The sequence below is a fragment of the Impatiens glandulifera genome, chromosome 3, assembly GCF_907164915.1.
Source record: "Impatiens glandulifera chromosome 3, dImpGla2.1, whole genome shotgun sequence".
NCBI classification, from domain to species: domain Eukaryota; kingdom Viridiplantae; phylum Streptophyta; class Magnoliopsida; order Ericales; family Balsaminaceae; genus Impatiens; species Impatiens glandulifera.
The window spans coordinates 59,703,902-59,715,704 of record NC_061864.1 but is presented as its reverse complement, the minus strand read 5'-3'; the positions used below and the strand labels follow the sequence as shown (position 1 = coordinate 59,715,704).

The following is an 11,803-nucleotide window of genomic DNA, read 5'->3' as shown; positions in this document are numbered from 1 at the left end:
AATTCCCCTCTTATGAGGGTTATTCCATCAAATTTCCCATTTAAAATACCCCACGTATGAATAAGGGCATGATCATCAAGAACAATATCACACCAAACTTGATATTCATTCCTTAGAAAAAAAACCTAGCATTTCATGACATTAAAAAAAAAAAAAAAAAAAATTTTGGCCTTTTCCAGCACCAAATCCTTAATGTGAATCCACTCATTTGAAAAATTTTGCAATCTCATGAAGTTTACAAATCTTTCCCAAATTGTATTGGCATATGGGCATTCTCTAGACTCATCACCTACTAAACAAATAACACAACTCAAACTAAGAATAGTCATATACTTGCTTATAATATCTCTTATCATTAGCCTTTCATGGAACGCAAGCCAGAGTATCACTTGATGTCGATGTATGATCTTAAAATATCAAATCAAATGAGACCAAGCAACGAACTACCCTCTAACTCGTAAAACAATTCAATGCCAAGTTCAAATTGAACTTACCATTAACCTCCACTCCCCATTTATGATTATCGGAACATCATGAAAAAGTAAGTTATTCACCTCCTCAAAAATTCTAACACCTTATGGAATTCACCTGAGTACATTCCATTTGCCACTCTTACTCTTGACTTCATTCACATTCGCAAATGAGCAGCTAGAAAATAATATCTTTACCAACTAAATTATCTTTCTCTCAATATGTTGTAACTTGAGGATTTTTTTTCATGATCTCGAATCTCACCCTCACCGAAATACAGCTAATACAAAGGCTCAAGTAGGTGAAAAAATCAGAACCACTAGCTCTCAATAAAACATGCTTATTCAAACATAACCACCATCTTCTCCTCTCCCATTTTTTTATCTTCAAAAGGAATGTATATAAACTTAATCCAACCCATATACAAATACTTAAAAAAATACCACACTTTATTTAATTTTAAAATTAAGAAGAGTAGACAGACTCTTCTATAATAGTATCCAAGGATACTGACAAGAGTAAAACTCGAATAGGTAAAAAAAAAATGGAGCAACCCACTGGCTCTCAACAAAATAAAATAAAAAAAATTGAATAACTAATACTTATTCAAACACAAACACCATCTTCTCCTCTCCCATTCTTTATCTACATATCAAATAATCCACTCTAAATCTTCTATTTTTTTTTTTCTCATTTACTCTTGCCTAACAACAAATGGAGAAGAGCTCACATCAGTTGTACTATAGAAAGAATCATCTTGCACTACATAGTTATCTTCCTTCTCTTCATCCCATTTAAGAACCTCTCTTACATACTTAAACCCTTCATCAACAGTCACTCTTTCCCTAGCTCTAGCTTGCCAGACGAAAAGCTTTCGACCCATCGTCGACGCGTAAAGGTCTTTAAACTTCATTGCGATGTAATAGTAAGCTTGGTGAGCTAACGATTGGTTGCTGTGGTGGGTAGTAACCGGGCTGAAGTCCTTGAACCACTCGCAAGAGCTTAGTGGGACCCGACTAACCTTTTCTTCGAATACATCGTATTTGTTTAGTACGAGGACAAAAGGCGTGTTCTTGAAACACGGGTGAGTGATCATTGACTCGAATAAGTCTCGACTTTGAATCATCTTGTTGTGGAGTAGGGATCCACTGCCGGAGGGTTCAGGGGAAGGTGACATTTGATCGTAATCGTTTAGAGATACGCAGAAGATAACCACTCGGACATCTTCGAACATTTCTACCCACTTGCATCCTTCGCTCATTCCTTTGGTGTTCAATCTTATTAGTTGGTACCTATCGAACAAAACATGTAGAGACTCACTCAAATTATTCCAATCATTAACTAAAATAGCATTCCAGAATACTTATTTCATTTCTGATAGCATTTAGGCCATATTTTAGTCATTTAACTCAAATCATTGTTTCTTTTTATAAACATGTTTTTTTTCAACCAAATGGTTATTTTTAAAGACAGAAGCCGCCTGCGACAGATGCACTGTCGTCTGCGACAGATGCACTGTCGCCTGCGACAGATGCACTGTCGCCTTCGTCACCTTCGTCGGATGTATATTTCACTGTAAAACAAATCAGCCAAGCTCTAAAACCATTATTCCATGACCTAACCTACATCCTAGACTCTAAACAACAAAACCCTAAAACGACGAACGTCTAACCTGAATGTTGAAGACGATCGTCGATGATGAAGGAAGGATCCGTTGATGATGAAGGAAGCTTGATGATGAAGGAAGCTTGATGATGAAGAACCTTGATGAAGGAAGCTTGATGATGAAGAACCTTGATGAAGGAAGGACGGGGAAAGGACGGTTGGTGGAGAGGAGGGAAATGGGTGAAGATAGTGACATTTCAGTAACTGAAATGCGCACTACTGAATTAAATTTTTTTTTTTTTTTTTTTTAATAAAGGGTAAAACTGACCTTTTGCCTTGGCAAAAGGTCAAAAATGATAAACTTATTAAACACATGTTAAAAGTGGAAATTCCCCTCTTATGAGGGTTATTCCATCAAATTTCCCATTTAAAATACCCCACGTATGAATAAGGGCATGATCATCAAGAACAATATCACACCAAACTTGATATTCATTCCTTAGAAAAAAAACCTAGCATTTCATGACATTAAAAAAAAAAAAAAAAAAACTTTTGGCCTTTTCCAGCACCAAATCCTTAATGTGAATCCACTCATTTGAAAAATTTTGCAATCTCATGAAGTTTACAAATCTTTCCCAAATTGTATTGGCATATGGGCATTCTCTAGACTCATCACCTACTAAACAAATAACACAACTCAAACTAAGAATAGTCATATACTTGCTTATAATATCTCTTATCATTAGCCTTTCATGGAACGCAAGCCAGAGTATCACTTGATGTCGATGTATGATCTTAAAATATCAAATCAAATGAGACCAAGCAACGAACTACCCTCTAACTCGTAAAACAATTCAATGCCAAGTTCAAATTGAACTTACCATTAACCTCCACTCCCCATTTATGATTATCGGAACATCATGAAAAAGTAAGTTATTCACCTCCTCAAAAATTCTAACACCTTATGGAATTCACCTGAGTACATTCCATTTGCCACTCTTACTCTTGACTTCATTCACATTCGCAAATGAGCAGCTAGAAAATAATATCTTTACCAACTAAATTATCTTTCTCTCAATATGTTGTAACTTGAGGATTTTTTTTCATGATCTCGAATCTCACCCTCACCGAAATACAGCTAATACAAAGGCTCAAGTAGGTGAAAAAATCAGAACCACTAGCTCTCAATAAAACATGCTTATTCAAACATAACCACCATCTTCTCCTCTCCCATTTTTTTATCTTCAAAAGGAATGTATATAAACTTAATCCAACCCATATACAAATACTTAAAAAAATACCACACTTTATTTAATTTTAAAATTAAGAAGAGTAGACAGACTCTTCTATAATAGTATCCAAGGATACTGACAAGAGTAAAACTCGAATAGGTAAAAAAAAAATGGAGCAACCCACTGGCTCTCAACAAAATAAAATAAAAAAAATTGAATAACTAATACTTATTCAAACACAAACACCATCTTCTCCTCTCCCATTCTTTATCTACATATCAAATAATCCACTCTAAATCTTCTATTTTTTTTTTTCTCATTTACTCTTGCCTAACAACAAATGGAGAAGAGCTCACATCAGTTGTACTATAGAAAGAATCATCTTGCACTACATAGTTATCTTCCTTCTCTTCATCCCATTTAAGAACCTCTCTTACATACTTAAACCCTTCATCAACAGTCACTCTTTCCCTAGCTCTAGCTTGCCAGACGAAAAGCTTTCGACCCATCGTCGACGCGTAAAGGTCTTTAAACTTCATTGCGATGTAATAGTAAGCTTGGTGAGCTAACGATTGGTTGCTGTGGTGGGTAGTAACCGGGCTGAAGTCCTTGAACCACTCGCAAGAGCTTAGTGGGACCCGACTAACCTTTTCTTCGAATACATCGTATTTGTTTAGTACGAGGACAAAAGGCGTGTTCTTGAAACACGGGTGAGTGATCATTGACTCGAATAAGTCTCGACTTTGAATCATCTTGTTGTGGAGTAGGGATCCACTGCCGGAGGGTTCAGGGGAAGGTGACATTTGATCGTAATCGTTTAGAGATACGCAGAAGATAACCACTCGGACATCTTCGAACATTTCTACCCACTTGCATCCTTCGCTCATTCCTTTGGTGTTCAATCTTATTAGTTGGTACCTATCGAACAAAACATGTAGAGACTCACTCAAATTATTCCAATCATTAACTAAAATAGCATTCCAGAATACTTATTTCATTTCTGATAGCATTTAGGCCATATTTTAGTCATTTAACTCAAATCATTGTTTCTTTTTATAAACATGTTTTTTTTCAACCAAATGGTTATTTTTAAAGACAGAAGTTATTAAAAGTTAAGTTATTTGGGGTTATTTAGGTTAAAAGCACGTTAGTATATAAATATATAATAATTGGTATTTTAGTAGACGATTTTGAATGATGTAATCGAGTAGATTGTTGATTCATAGTGGGTTATTTGAAATTGATCACAAATAACCCTTAAACCAATTATCAAATCATATAGTAAAATGATATAATACATTTGTTTTATTTTATTTTAACATTTTAAACTATTAAATACAATAGATATTTTGGTTATCTATCCCAAATAACTCCAAATAATCTACTTTTTTTTATTAAAAAAATTCTTGATCATTGACCTAAATAATCAATTTTCATCAAACAAGTATTTTTTTGTAAAATAAACAAGAACAGTTTATTTCGAAATAAACCCATATCAATCAAGCCCTAGATTTATGGTTATTTACCTGTTTAATAGTGGCGGTTGGTTTTCGAGGCTGCCAGTGTAAGTTTCCGACATTGGGCTACGATCATCTAGGGAAAACTCCATAAAAGCCAAACCATTCCCTTGTGTGACACCTTCTGCATATAGTATATCTCGTTCTGAAGGCTCGTATTCATTACTCGATATTTCAATCGCCTAATCACACAAGAAAAAAAAACCCATCAGCCTCAGCTAAATTCTAAAAGAAAAGAAAAGAAAAAAAATGTTTAAAATGAATTATGACCCTGCTTAAGAAGTATTCTGCAACATCTGGAAGAAAGTGAAGCTCATTTTTCCTTCTACATGTTTCTTGAATGGCGGGATCCTTCCACACCTCTTCAACTAGAGGTGCATATTCTCGTGTGGCTGCTGGAAAAAATGCGTCCAGGTCCCCTGTTGCTATAATATCTAAAAGCCAGTCTGAGAAATGCTTCAACCTCGGGTTAAGGGAATAAACGCAATCAAAATCTCCATCTGCATACAACAAACATGAATCGTTGAACACAGTTTATTCAAATTAGTCAAATCATGAAATTGTCATTTGCTCATGAAGGCTAACCGATATTACGAGAATCTAACGCCTCCTCTTCAAACCTCTCACGTGCATCTAGCAGTATGCTAAGATATCTATACATATTACTCTGAATCATGAGCTTAATCTCTAGCAATTCTTCTGCAGTGAACTTGTTTCCATACAAAAACTTTGCCTGCTCAATCACGAAAAATAACAAAATTGAAACCAAAAAACTATCAAACTTGATCCAACTGAAAATTAAATGATGAATACTGAATTTTGAGTGATGAATTAGTTAAGAGCTTGTTTGATGTTTGGGTTATTTGTAAAAAAATGCATTAAGAATTCAAAATCTTGTTCAGTGAAAAAGTAGATTGTTTGGGTTAAATTACTAAAATATCCTTTTGGATTATAAATTTTAAATTTATTAAAATATATAATTATAAATATTTTGGTATTTTAGTTGATGAATTGAGTGATTCGATTGATGAAAGAATATGTGATGCGATAGAAGAGGGGATCAAACAAACTCTAAATATCTGAACTTATGTTTTATGTATTTGATTTGTAAGTTGGTTTGATAACATGTGAAATAATGTTGGAAAAGTAGATTATTTTACCTTACAACCAATGAAGTAATTTGATTAATTAGGTTAAAGTTACCTATTCTTTGCTTAAGTCAATCTTATCAAATTTATCTAAATAATTAAGTAATTTTGAATAAAAGTTATAAAATGAAGTTAATTCAGATTAAGCACTTAATTATTTGGATTTAGATGAGATATAAATTGTGTTATCGAACAGCCTAAAAAAAAAGAGTTGATAAAAGGATAACCTGCTTGAATATAGTGCTGGTTCCTGAATTTTCAAGCCCAAGCAAAAGAAATTTCTGGATTTTCTTCTGCTCGTAATTCGGAGTTGTGGTGTGATTGCTTGGCTCGTCTCTATGACCGCGAGGCTGGCCACGTGGCACTGGCAAGGATAACAATGTACAGAGAAGCCGAGTAGATGCCTGTCTAACAATGAGGAATCTATAAATGTCATATAACATGTTCAATTGACAAAAAAAACATTTATTAGTCATGAGATATTATTACCTTCTCCCAAATGTTCCCTCTAATATTGTTTTGGCCTTCTTCCTCATATGTTCCATCGTCGTACACCCAGAAATGAGTGTCACGTGGACATTGCACATTCGCGAGCTGAGAAGAGAACCGAAAGGTTACAATCAGTTTCATTTTTTAACAAAATTCATTTAATTCAAAAGAAAATAAAAACAAAGCAAATGTTATGTACATCAAAGAATAAAACAGAACATAATGGAGATGCAAAACCCCCTTCACAATCTGGATGAGAAATATAGAAAAGACACTTAAGGTACATATGGTTGCTTTTATTTTCATTTTGGGTTTACATATGAGCAGCAATAAGCATCCAATGCAAACGATGATTTAATTTGGATCAGAAACAAAAATAAAATAAAATTACCCGTTTCTAGATAGGCTCATTGTGTAGGACACACATGGGATCAAGCAAGAGCCTCATGTCAAAACCCATATCAAGATGAACTTAAGGATAAAAATAAATTACCCGTTTCTAGATAGATGAGACAAAGCAAGAACCTCATGCCAAAACCCGTAACCAAGAGATACTTAAGGTACATATTTTTATTTTTCATTTTGGGTTTTATTCATATCTATAGCTCTAAGCAATCAACCCACTAGGGTAACTCAAGTGAAGTCTCAGGTTCGATTTCCATTAAGAATGCCTTAAGTTAAAGCAAGAGTAACACTAATCACCCAATGCAACTATACCAAACGGTCATCATCTGAATGAGAAAAAAATAATTACCCGTTTCTAGATAGTCTCATTATGTTGTAACACACACGAGATCAAGCAAGAGGCTCATGCCAAGAGCCACTTGAGGTACATATTTTTCTATTTTTCATGTTGGGTTTCATTCATATCAACAGCACTAAGTAATCAAAATGCAATTCTATGCACTTATTCCAAATGATGATCTGAAAGAGAAACAATCAAATATACCAGTTTTCGTTCAATCAAGCAAGAGACTCACGCTAAAACCCATATCAAGAAGAACTTCAGAAAGATCAGATAAAGAAAACAAACCTTTAAGACTCTCAGTTCAACTTTAGTAATTTCCCTTCCATTAATATAAACTTCAGTATGGCCATTGCTGGAATGAGGATCAAGTTTTCCAGTGAAATTCAAGTTTGAACTTACAATTCGATCAGGTTTCTCTCCTCCCTGTCATATCAATCAATCGTATATCTTCATGAACAACTACAAACGGAAAATATAGAATAATTATAAATAAAAGAATTGATAAAAAGATTACCTTTCCCCAAAATCCAGATTCCTTATCATACCAATAAATTCCTGGCTTCAATTTTCTCGGAGGCAAAGGACACTCGATTAATTCAGCCATCTCTTCAGTCTTAAGAGGGAAACCATTCACAATTAACTGTTCAGCCCGAAGCTGATTCGCAATACATTCCTTCTCAGCTTTCATTATCTGCTTAACTTCCAAAGGACTGAGCAATCTCGACAAAACTCTAGAGTGTTTACCCAATTTGGGTCGCTTAGATTCATCTATCGATTCTCCAATACAAGTCACGCATTTGCGTCCTTCTGGCATCGATCCCATCGCTCTTAGCACGCAACCGCTACAATACTTAGCATTGCAAACGAAGCACGATTCCTTCCTCTCCCATTTCCCTTTCCCACATCTGTAACAAACTCTCCTCTTGTTCCTCTTCTTCCTTTCCTTATGAATGTCGACACATTCTGGGAAAATCTGTTTCTCAAATTCGAATTCCTTCCTTTCAGAGACACCCACTGTGTTAAAAGTAACCACAGGAACCCTCCTTAATTCTTTTCCTTCCGGATTATGAAGAGAAACTGGAGATGTCGAAAGGGAAGGGGAAGATGATTGTTGAGATTCCGATCGTTGATCAGGTAATCGGACAGGGTCTATTATTGGAGGCTGATAAGATACTGGAGGTCCTGAATACTCCATGGCAATGGAATAATCAAGATCAGATTCGTTTTCAGGAATAGGAACACCCATCTTCTTCACCATCGCTCTCCAGTCATTCACACCATCTCTGTCCATCTCTTCAAATAAAAGCAATTGAGAAGATGGGTTTCAATCTAAACAGGGGATCAAGAGAACAAATGGATCTAGAGATGATATTACAAAAAATTCAACCCAATTTCATAATCCTGGTCACAGTCCAACTCGATAAGACGAAACCCCCTCTTTTGAAAGGTAAAAGAAAAACAGCTGAATTCAACAAGCCGAAAGTATTGAATGTTTCAGAGTCAAATAAATAAATAAAATCAAAAGTCGTAGTAGGTTCTCTGAAACTCGTATATGCATGTATATATGTATATGTCTAACCCAAAAGAATAAAAGACATAAGCTATGAGTAACGCAATGCAAGCATCTCAAAAATTTTGAACTTTACAGTAAACTTTCCACTTTTATAAAGAGTAGAACAATAGAGAAAGAAGAGGAGCCCACCTGAGAAAGGGACAAACGGAGATCGAATCTTAAGAGCTCTTACTTTTAAAACTTTCGAAAGTCTGAAAAATCACAAAGTGGGAAGAAGTTTTCCTGAAAAACCCATCATCCTATGAACATATAGGAAGCAGAGCAGCAGCATGCGTGCGATCTGTGAAAGAGGGTGGGGTGAGATGAGCTTAAAAAGCTTGAAAGCAATTTGGATTCTGAGAATGAAGAAGACCAGCAAAGAGAAATGGAAATGGGGTCCACGTGCGCCCCACGATTAGTCCAAGATCGAAATTGGATTATCTGATAAAGATATATAGCCCAGTGATGATGTGAACTTCCACTCTCTAATTTGACCACCAATACATTAACATACTTAATTAGGTTCCTATTCATATATAATGGTTGAAGAAGGCTCATTTGAAAAGAAATATTGAGTTGTTTTATTTATTTAATTTTTTTTTGGGTAGGGGAATTTGACTGAATGACCATAGAGATGCACTTATTTGATTTTTTTTTTTTTTTTTTTTTTATCAGTGCATAAAATTAAATGCGCTCGTGACAACCTTTTTTTTTTTTTTTTTGACGAAAAGGCCTCCGTTGCGAAAAGTCTATAATCGCGAGACGCGTCTTTACAAAAAAAAAAAAATTGCGTATCGCGATTGCCGGTTGCGTCTCGCGAATGTCGGTTGCGTCTCGCGATTATAGACTTTTCACAAGGCATTGTTGACTTTTCACATGGCATCCGATTACGTCTCGCAACCGGCGGTTGTGTCTCGCAACATAGACAATTTCGTCAAAAAAATATAAAGGTGTCACAAGCGCATTTAATTTTATGCCCTGGTCAAAAAATCAAATAAAACCATTTTTATGGTCATTTCGTCAAATTTTCCGTTTTTGTTCTGCTTTAACTATCATAATTTTAATTATCTTTGCCTCCTTTCTCTAATATAATATTTTTTAAAATTAATTTATCACATTTATAAAAATAGCAATTATCTATTTTTTTTCAATTATTCTCAGAGGTTATATATTTTTTAAAACATTCAAACGATATATAGATAATTTTGAAATTGTATATCTCGAAAAAAATACTTAATTTAAAACATAAATACATTTAAATTGGTAGACATCACATAAAGTTATTTCGTTATAAAAAAATACATCTGTAAATTTTTTCTTTAAATTACACTTTTTTTTGTCACTCAGATCAATTTGGACAAATTTAAAATGTGTAAATCTCGAAAATAATACTTAATTTAAAAAAACGTCCAAAACTAATATAAATATTATTTTATTTAAAAACGTGACAATTATTTTGATAAACGAAAATGATAAGTAAACCGATTCCGGATGTTTTATCAATTTGAGAAAACCTCACATAACTAAAATTTTAATAGTTTAAAATTTATATATCACAATTTGAAGTTTGAATCACTTTAAATAAATAAATAAACAAACAAATTCGATCCTTAATTAAGAATAGAGCTTATACTTTTTATTCATACAAGGTTAAAATCTCGAAATTTAAAGATTATAAAAGAGACTTTAAAGTATAATTTAGGTAAATTATTAAAATAAGAAAACACTTACAATTTTAAATTTATTACTTACTATAAATAATTTGAATTTTATGATTTTATTGGAAATTCTTATTATATTTATAAATTTAAAAATATTATTTATTTAAATAAATTAATTAATATAACTATAAATTTTATAATATTTTAATTTATACTTAATTATATATTTTCAAAAATAGAATTATAGAAATAATTAATTATATATAAATAAATCGTATTATTTTTATAAAATATTTTTTTATAATTTTAAATAAACTCTAATTAAAAAAAAAAAGCCTTCCAAGAGAGCTTAAAAAACAATCAATATTAATTTATACATTTCAACAAAGATTTTTGTGTTGGTCAAAATCCATATAACATAAAATCTAGATAATGAGTACAATTGTACTTAAAATGCACACATTTTGGTAATAAGTAATAAATTAGGTAACACTAATTATAATTAGGTCGGATTGGTTAATTCAGTCGTTTTATAGAGTAGAATGAACAACTAAATTGTTAACGTCAATTTGTCTAAATAAAAAATTATCGGTTTCAATTTATCGATTTGGTCGATTTAATCAATTTGAAGAAGATTATTTCATTCGATTTTATTTGTTAACCAAAATTTACATCTCAGTAAATTAAAAAATAATAAATAAAAGTCTCTATAATTAGTAATGTACACATTAATTTTGTACAATTGGACCAACAACATAATATATTGTAGATTCATAATATCAACATTATTTACTTAAAGAAGAGATTACACAAATTCAGATTACACAAAATTCAGATTTTTACATAATAAATCTGTATAAAATAGGAAAGTGTAGGAAATAGTAAATCTTAGGCAATTTATACTATGGAATACTAAATCTTCAGCTTTCAACCAATATGTCACATATTAGGTCAATATTCATCTTACAGTGAAATATGCTTAAACTAGTAATATTAATTATGAATTTTAGGGTAACTGAAATAATAAAATTTAGGGGTATATCATCCTAATTTCTTACATTAAAAAAATTGAATTATACTTTTAAAAACTAAGAAATGAATAAGGAGGGAATGAAAGATGAAATGATGTGTCACAATCTCATTGGCTGAAAAAATATTTTTTTTTATCTTTCTACTCTCTCCTCACATTTTTTTTTTCCAGTAAATGACGTGATGCCCACGTTATTCCATCTCCCAATTTTCCTCCCCTATAAATATTATATTGAAATTGTTTGTCACCAATTTTTCAAAATCTTCAAGATTTTAATCTAGATGAACTATCATAATGAGTGGAGCTATAGTTAATGACTCGATAAAAGAATACAATTCGTTGTTCTATTT

The 11,803-nt window shown here is 32.7% G+C and overlaps 2 protein-coding genes across 3 annotated transcripts; both read right to left on the bottom strand.

Moving 5' to 3' along the window:
* Window positions 1-1,033: 1,033 nt before the first annotated feature.
* On the bottom strand, window positions 1,034-1,785 carry LOC124929132 (extra-large guanine nucleotide-binding protein 3-like). The gene has a single exon (XM_047469411.1). It carries the CDS (start codon window positions 1,730-1,732, stop codon window positions 1,166-1,168), a length of 567 nt encoding a protein of 188 aa, XP_047325367.1. The 5' UTR covers window positions 1,733-1,785; the 3' UTR covers window positions 1,034-1,165.
* Window positions 1,786-3,496: 1,711 nt separating this feature from the next.
* LOC124929131 (extra-large guanine nucleotide-binding protein 3) lies at window positions 3,497-9,091 on the bottom strand. Of its 2 annotated transcripts, XM_047469409.1 has the most exons (9): window positions 8,913-9,091; window positions 7,725-8,503; window positions 7,496-7,633; window positions 6,463-6,567; window positions 6,201-6,377; window positions 5,411-5,558; window positions 5,096-5,325; window positions 4,835-5,007; window positions 3,497-4,226 (listed from the first exon to the last, which is right to left on the bottom strand). In XM_047469409.1, exons 2-9 carry the CDS (start codon window positions 8,499-8,501, stop codon window positions 3,629-3,631), a joined length of 2,346 nt encoding a protein of 781 aa, XP_047325365.1. In that variant the 5' UTR covers window positions 8,502-8,503; window positions 8,913-9,091; the 3' UTR covers window positions 3,497-3,628. The 2 variants fall into 2 exon arrangements, with proteins under 2 accessions (XP_047325365.1, XP_047325366.1); XM_047469410.1 differs by lacking the exon at window positions 8,913-9,091 and having other exon boundaries at window positions 5,420-5,558; window positions 7,725-8,768.
* Window positions 9,092-11,803: the final 2,712 nt, after the last annotated feature.